Raw genomic sequence first — 8,319 nt, 5'->3', positions numbered from 1 at the left:
GAGCTGAGCCCTGGGTTGTGAGCCCGGGGGGCTTCCCGCTCCTCCCCGCGCCGCGCCGCGCGGCACGCGCTCGGAGGCAGAGCCCCTCCAAGCGCTTCAAGGACCAGCGCATGGCTTGCCTCCTCCTGCCCCGGATCTCTTCCTCTTCTTTTTGCTTTTGAAGTGAATGGTTTAGAGCAGGGACTTCCAAGCAAAATGTTAGGAGCATCTGGGACTGGAGCTGCTCGTTCATCTGGAAACTGGACGAGATATTAGCGAGCAGGTCTTTACAGCGCCAGGGTTGGTGATCTCCGCGGCTCTTAACCTTCTTAGACTGGAGGCCCCCGAGTCGGCCTCGAGGCGCCCCTTGGGAAAGGGCAGCTCTTCCGTTTTACTCTTTTTTTTTTGACTGCAGAAATGTAACAGGGCAGTTCTGGTATGGCAAAGAATTCAGGAAGTCCCCACCAGGTCACAATGGTTTTAATGCCAATGTGACAGCGCGTGGCTGCAGCACCCTGGCTGAGAGAGGCTGGATTTTCTGTTTAGTTATTTGTAGCAACATGCACACAGAATACCTTTGCTTTGGGTGTGGATGTGAAGAAGGTGCTAGGAGAAGATTCATAGACCTCGAGTCATTTGAATTTACTGCTGAGTCAAAAATCATTTCACTTTGGGAAATGTCTGCCTGCTGCATTTAAGTGCTGATCTTTTAATCCTTTTTTTTTATCCTTTGAGAGATGCAGGGTGTCTTCCCCTCCCATTGAGCTCCAGTGCAATCAAGGGATTTAGGGGCTGACCTGCAGCCTTCTGAAAGCCACACACAAAAGGCTTATAAATAGCACCATACCTAGACTCCTGGCAACCCCAAGCAAACTTTCAGTATCAGGCCCCCCTTTGCCAAAGATAATGATAATAACAATTGGACAACAGGAAAAAAATACCATTTTCAGGCCCCCTTTCTGTCTGGGACCCAGGCAGCCGCCCGGTTTGCCCATGCCTGTGTCCAGCCCTGCTAATAAGCATCCATAGTTTCCTTGCATGGCACACTGCATCTTTCAGAATTATGTCCTTCGGTAAGCTGTTCATCACCTTCCTGCAGGTCTATGAAAAGTGCTTAAACATGTTTAATTTGACTTCAGGAGGACTGTTCAGGTCCTTACAGTTAAGCATTTGGTAAGGGCTTTGCAGGTTCCACGACTCAGTGCTCAGCACCTCATAAGACACAGCCTTGTCTCAAGTGGTATAATATTAACAAAAGTGGAAAACATCAAGTGCAATAATATTAACATAAAACATAGCCCCTTTTCAGGTCTAAAACTGGATAAAAATGGTGCTTGCCCCAGATGCCTTACAGTCTAAGTATTTTGTCAGTCAGTGTGTTTACGTGTTTGATTTGACAAGCCCTGTAGACCACTACATCCAACTGACTTTCGTCCTCATAATGGAAATAATTCAAACAGAATAGGTATGTTAGTAATCATGTGTGCATGCACACATATGTAATAAAAAGATGCTTGCACTGAGGAACCTACAAGCAATAGACCATATCTCTGAAGTGATCACATGAAGAGGCCAAAGCAATTTTGTTCAGTCTTTAATTAAAATAATCTCTTACTTTCTATATTGCCATTATAGCTGTTCATGTTTACTTCCTGTAGTCACAATGAAAGTTCTGTTCCTGGATATCGCTTTGGTGCTTTGGGGTATATTCTTCCTTTGATGTGTGCGCATAGCTCACATTAAAGCAAAAAATGTATGTGCATTGCAAAGACAGAGCTGTTGGTTTGAAAAAAGAGAGAAGTATAGAGAACAAATGGAACCTACTTCCAGACATAAACTAGAAAGTAAATTGAGACATACCCAGTAGAATCTCCTAAATAATCAAAGGGTTCACTGTTATAGAAGCAGCATTTAGCAGAAGTTTTTCTGCAGTAAGCAAAAAAAACAAAACAAACAACCACCCTGATTGATCGTAAGATGTAAGGCTGCATGAGGTTATTCATAAAACCTAATAAAAAATAAATCATTTCATGTAGATCTAAATCTGAGTTTTTAAAAGAATTTCTGATGAACTGCAAATATTTAGTTTCAGATCAAATTAAATATTTCATTTGACTTGAAATGAACCATTTACTTTTCAGGCATTCTGAACAAAAGCAAAGGAACAGAAGGAAAGTGCTGGTGCGCACACACACACACACACACACACACACACACACACACACACACGATCACCACCATAAATACACACACACACTGTAAAGGGATCACCACCATGAATCCAACCCAAACCATTTCAACAGGTTCAATTTTATTTTTCTCCAGCATTTATTTGACCAAAACTGTTCAATGAATTTGACCCAAATCTGCCAAAAGCTTCTAGTCAAATTTAATAGCTTTTTCTTGGAGAATAAATTCAAGAGTCGTACACATGAGAGAAACATGGTTGCAGCACAATGGGACTGCTCAGGCATTGTTCCTGTGTCTAATCAGGACAGGGCATATGGCTGCTTTTGATGTTTCTACAGCTGTGTTTGGATGCTATAATAGATTGCTGAACAATAGGTTGCCACTGCATTTGTGTAGCTGCAATTCCAACCAGGAACCACTGTGTGCTGATGCTGGGATAGGTTGGGCTGTGCCCTGGGTTAACTAACTACTGTTTGGTAGGCTTGTGAGCTATATAAGAAAATGATACGTAGAGCTCCTAGTCTTAATTTTCAGGCTCAGGTATTATTATATTATGTATCTGCTGAAGGATCTTTATGAAGGGCCATCTGTTGGCCTTGATTTCATCTGGCCTACCCATAAATATATTTGTGTGACAGAGTGCATGATAGTGTACTGGCTAATATTTATCTGCTAACACAACTCTCGTGATCTCCAAGGCAATAATGATATATTTTAGAGAGTCTTTCTATGACACTCCCCAGAGTTTTATTACTGTGAGGATTTCTAGTGTCTGCTTTGACACCACTGTTCTGAATGAGCCAAGTTAAGCACTAACTTCTGGTCCTCAAATGTCCTTACACTCAGGGGAGGACAAAATGTGGCCTGGGGCCCAGATGCAGCCCGCCAGGCCATTCTATGCAGCCCGCAGGGCCCCTACAAAATTTAGAAAATTAATATTAATCTGGGCTGCCTGTCATGCGGCCCTCAATGGCTTGCCAAAACTCAGTAAGTGGCCCTCTGCTCAAAATAATTGCCCGCCCCTGCTTTACAGCAATGCTATCTGAAATATTAACTAGGGTGAGATTGTGATGCTGAACCCAGAGGAATAACTAACCATTCTGATGAGCTGGGCAGAGTGGAGGGGGCATTATGTTATGTGGATCAGAGAAGGGAGGAGGTTGCAAGCAAGTTTTACCTCACCTGGAGATTCAAAGACTCTGGCTGCTGCTGCTAGACACAGGGTCACTGCACCCTGGCTGCAGCAGCTGACTTGGCAGGTGCTTAGGGCTGCTGTTACTGTGGTGGACTTCCCACACAGCAGCTTTAGCAACCCTCACAGTATGGGCTCCCCAGGAGCCACTGTTCTCATGCCCCCTCTGAATCTGTGTCCAGTCCAGCTGCCCCCTTCACCTAATCTAGTTATACTACTGATTGAACCTGTTGCACCTATAACATGGTTATCTCAACAAGTGTTAGCTATGACAGCCAGTTCTATTGTGCATGGGCCAGAGCTGCTCATAGCACAAATAACTTGAGATCAGTTATGCCACTAGCCATGTGTTGGTGCAAAATGTACTACTTTTTGGGAGCATGGTCCATTCCTTCTCATTATCAAACCCATTAGTCATAACTATCTGCAACTCAACCCAGGAATCTTTTCCTGTCATAGGATTTCAGCACTAGCCCCTTTCACCGGCAGCCTCTGGGGATACATGCTCTTCTCTTTTATTCAGGTAAAGTCTCGCATAAGAAAGCCTAATATTTGGCTCAAGATCTAAAAATATGTGTTTTTAAAAACCCACAACTCTCCATCCCTTCCAGTTATAAAAATTGAGCTGATTGTGAGTTCTCTTGCTGCCTTTGCAACTGATCCTAACTAACAGCTATCAATTCTAGAACAGCACACCCTATTACTGGTGCACAAGAAAGGAAGCGGATAAATGGAGGGGCATTTTGCCCTTTGCTCCACACAGTACATGGAAGGAAAATGAATTCTGACTGACAAATGAACAAAACAAAACAATAAGCTTGGCACCTAGGATTATTTTTACCCATTAAAAAGAGTCTTAAGAACAAGAGTGTAAAACCAGATTTAAAATGGCTTTTAAAATGCATCAGAAGGTCCTTTGGCTTCCTAGATGTTTATCTTTTTTGCAGCACCTCCACTTCAAAGTTCTTCAACTTTAGTAATTTGCTGTTAGTAAAATATTTTCTGTGGGAATAAAAATTAAAAAAAAAAAATGAGCAGCCTAGTGCTGGTACTGAAAACTGAGTTACAATATCCCCTTTATTGAGGAGAGTAAATTAATTCAACATAAATATAGATCTCGATTTTGCATATCCTGGAGTTCAGATCTGAGTTATGAAAGCAATTTATTTTTAAAATTAGTTGCTCTACAGTAATAAAAGGCAACCACACAGAGTATATTCAAAGCTCAGGGCTGGTTGCAACTGAGTTTTTAAGTTGGTCCCATCTCTAATAAAGAATATACAGCTATACATTAGGTGATTTATTTAACCTAATCCTGGCTAGCTTCTTAGTTGCATCTTTATTGGTCTTCTCTATTCTAATTGCCTTAGAGAGGCATATCTACTTCCTGGAATTTTCAACAGTATTCATTACCATTTGAAAACAGCTGCCTATTCTGTGCATCTATGCATTTCTGTAGGATTTAGAAGCCTGATGAAGATTTACTTTTCATAGGTTGATGAGTACTTTCTGCATAACTCCCTTACATGGCGATGGGGAAAATGTATCTAAAGGTAAAATCCTGGCCTTGGTGCACCAAATAACAGTGGAAACCTCTGTGGTGATATGGCTCCAGGTTACAGAAGGCATATACAAGCAGGCTGCAAATATATCTGCTCCATGGAAAACTGTTTTATGGTGTTATTCCACCCAAAAAGTCTGCTAGTGGTGCATGGACAAGCCAAACTGGAAGAGATGCCAAAATATGGTCAGCGCATCTGAGCACAGCACAATGACACTCGTCCAAAACTTTCTAAGGCAGGAGATTCACAAACATGACTATTTTGTTTTAGATACATTAGTGCCTTGTATCGTTCCTTCAAGACAGCAGCAAAGAGGGCTAGAAGAGCCTCTGCTCATCTTCCCCCAATTGATCACTTCAATTAAAGTTTGCACAATAGAACTAGAATTTCATCCTAAGTATTAAACAGCTTCTGGAGAATTCCTCATTTACAGTGTGGAGAAACATACAGGTCTGTATACACTGAAGATAACAATATGAATCATGTAAATATTTCTTAGTAAAAGATGCAAGGTAGCTACCCTGTACCTCAAAAGTGGAACTATTTTGATTTTGTCTCATTTCTGTCCACAATAAACCACAATAGTTGCTCTCTTTTTTAATGAAATTTTCATTGTTTTAATTCTTGACTCTTCTGCCATAAGGTCATTCTTCTCTCCCTCTTTGCCCATCCAGAACATGGCTGCTAGCAACCTCATATTCTTCTATTGTCTTGATCTTACTTCTCCCTGCTTAATTTGTATACTGGTTTCCTCCTCTTAGTCCTCATCCAATTCAGTCCTTTCATCACTGGGTGTATCTACACATGCAATTACCCCAAGTGAATAAATTCTGGTGCACTTCACACCAGAGGCAGCCACACACAGGAGCAGTGTTTATACATGTGCCTGGGATCACAGCAATTTGAGCTGGGGCCGACCAGCTCCAGGCGGGCAGTGGACTGGGGGGGAGCCCTGGCTCCAGGTGACAGCATTGGGCAGTGGAGAGTCTCGCTGGGACACAAAGGTGCTACAGCGCAGGGCTATCCAGCAGGCAGCCCCCATACTGTAGCAACCTCATATCCCAGCCAGCCCGTCACCACCATAGGATAGTACTTGTCCCAGACAGTACCATCCTGCAGCGGAGTTAATAAATTTACTGTGCCGTAATACAGGTGCACGTGTAGACAATGATGCTTTACTGTGGAGCTAATTAGTTAGCTCTGCAGTAAAATGCACATATAGATGCACCCACTGTCAGAGGAAACCACAAATTTGCACCCACACATCTAATCTCATTGCCTCCTACACCCAGTCCAATCTCTATGCTCCAGCCAAGCCTCTCTTGACTGCTCCCTTTGTCTCTTTCACCCACTCCTAATCCTATGCCTTTATTCAGACTGCCTCTGTGTTTGGAATAGTCTGCCAGCTAGCACCCTCGAAGCTCCTTTGAATCATTTCTAACACTAGCAATCCTATATGGACTGTACTCTAACCTTCTTGTCCTGTTACCTACTGTCCTTTGTACCTATCAGGCAGATCTAGGCACCAGGTATATCAAAACAATTGAATTAGTTTTAATTCACACCTGTGGGTATTGTGATGCAAATCAGCGTGCTTTTAGCTTACTGGCTTAAGCGAAATTGAACTAGATCATTTTTATTCTGAAGTGAGTGTTACATATTTACTTGCCCAGAAATAGCAAGAGAGAGGGATTAAAATTGATTGGGTTATTTTAGTACAAGTTTGTATGTAAATCAGATTTTAAATCCTTTAGAGCAGGGGCTTTGTTTCCTGGGCTCAAGTTTACTGTGTACAACTATAGGGAAACATCATGTAGATGTGCCCAGCATTTGTCAGAAGTATCACCGTATTTATTGGAGATAACAAGAATAATTAGTATGCCCTGGTTTTATGAGTACACGGCATAAGAGGAGATAAGAAAATAGCATCATGAGAGATGTACAAAGGCAACCTAAAAGGTTTTCACACTATACAGCACTGTAAAAATATGATGTCAGATAAAAACAATTAAACTGCTGGTTGATTAAATATGATCTTCAGTGTCACACAATCTGAACAGGAAAAGTGATTCCTTTCTTTTTTCTTTTTTTTCCTATTTAGATATTGAGAAGAGCAGACAAAAATGGTAAGAACATTCATTTGTCTTTATTTTTTTTCTGTCTAGAAAAATCTGTCATGACCCAATACTGTGTTTTCAAACTTGATAAACCATGCTACAGTGGGTGTATTACAATGAACATTCTCATTAGTGGGGTGCTTTGTCCCTTTAGAAGTCATACACATCCAATAGCAGGTGTTTGGTTTTCTGTCCAGATCTTGCAGCTGGTTTTTCATGGGCAGATCCTGTTCTTGCACAGAGCTTCTCTGCAGTTGATGGAGTTATCTGTGGATGCACAGGATTGCCCAGGTTCATTGCAGAATCAGGGCATTTGTATGCAGTCACTTTTGGGTGATGACACTAATTATCTGTTCAAGTGCCAACTTGAATACCAGCTAATTTGATCAGCTAATTATGAATTGTTCTATAACATACAGCAGGCAGAATTTTATTAACAAGAGCCATTTGTGTATGTAGGGTCCATTCTGCCCTTGGATAGTGCATGCAGAATCTATCAGTTTATTTTTCTTCTCACTCTTGGACACCAATGGGAGTTCAGCTTTTTTCTTGAGTGAAGACTGCAGCCTTTGGCCTATTCAGTTCTGTGCATGTACATTCAACGGAACTCTTTGACCTATGAATTCAACTAGCACATTTGTTCTTTGGATATGTATGTTTTACTAGTCAGTATTTCAGAATATCATTTGAATACAATATTACTAATAGTCATACTTTTGCTGCTTTAAAACACGAGAATGTATTTTCTGAGGCCAAGCTTCTCCTACATTTTTTAGATGTATGTTCCACATGTCAGAGAGCAGGATGAATGCCCTGAACATAATTTATGTATACATATTACAAAACCCCAGTGTTACACTCATGACAATTTTGTTTTTATTGATACTTTTTCATTATGTAAAATACAGTACTAGAAATTCTTGGCATGCACACATGCACATGTGGTCTGTCCTATAAACACACTAAAGAGATAGCCAAAAGGGAAACTGGCTAAATTATTTCCAAATGTAAGTGTTTGCAGGATCAAGTCCTAATTTTGAAGCCAGTTCCCATTTTTGTCCCAGAATTTTTATGTGTCTTTGGGCAAGCCATTTATTCACTCTGGATGCTTCTACACATGCATTAGACCTGAGATCAGTTTACCTGCAAGTAAACTACTTCCAAGTAAATGCTTCTGGGCAGGGGTCTAAACATGCAGGGACTTGGCAACAGATTTGCTGCTCTTAGCACCAAACTGTGCCACTTCCTGCAGTCCTACAATAGGCCTCTGCTGCCATGT

The 8,319-nt window shown here is 41.4% G+C and overlaps 1 protein-coding gene across 1 annotated transcript in view; it reads left to right on the top strand.

Annotated features, from left to right (window-relative positions):
- Positions 1–8,319, top strand: part of NECAB1 (N-terminal EF-hand calcium binding protein 1) — a 145,917-nt gene that overhangs the window by 10,792 nt on the left and 126,806 nt on the right. The window contains exon 2 of the mRNA XM_006034581.3: positions 7,025–7,049. Coding sequence (XP_006034643.1) covers positions 7,025–7,049 — 25 coding nt within the window. The remainder of the gene's footprint in view (positions 1–7,024; positions 7,050–8,319) is intronic.

This window comes from Alligator sinensis, unplaced genomic scaffold (assembly GCF_000455745.1).
Source record: "Alligator sinensis unplaced genomic scaffold, ASM45574v1 scaffold946_1, whole genome shotgun sequence".
NCBI classification, from domain to species: Eukaryota; Metazoa; Chordata; order Crocodylia; family Alligatoridae; genus Alligator; species Alligator sinensis.
The sequence above is the reverse complement of the archived record's forward strand: the minus strand, read 5'-3'. Positions and strand labels throughout refer to the sequence as shown.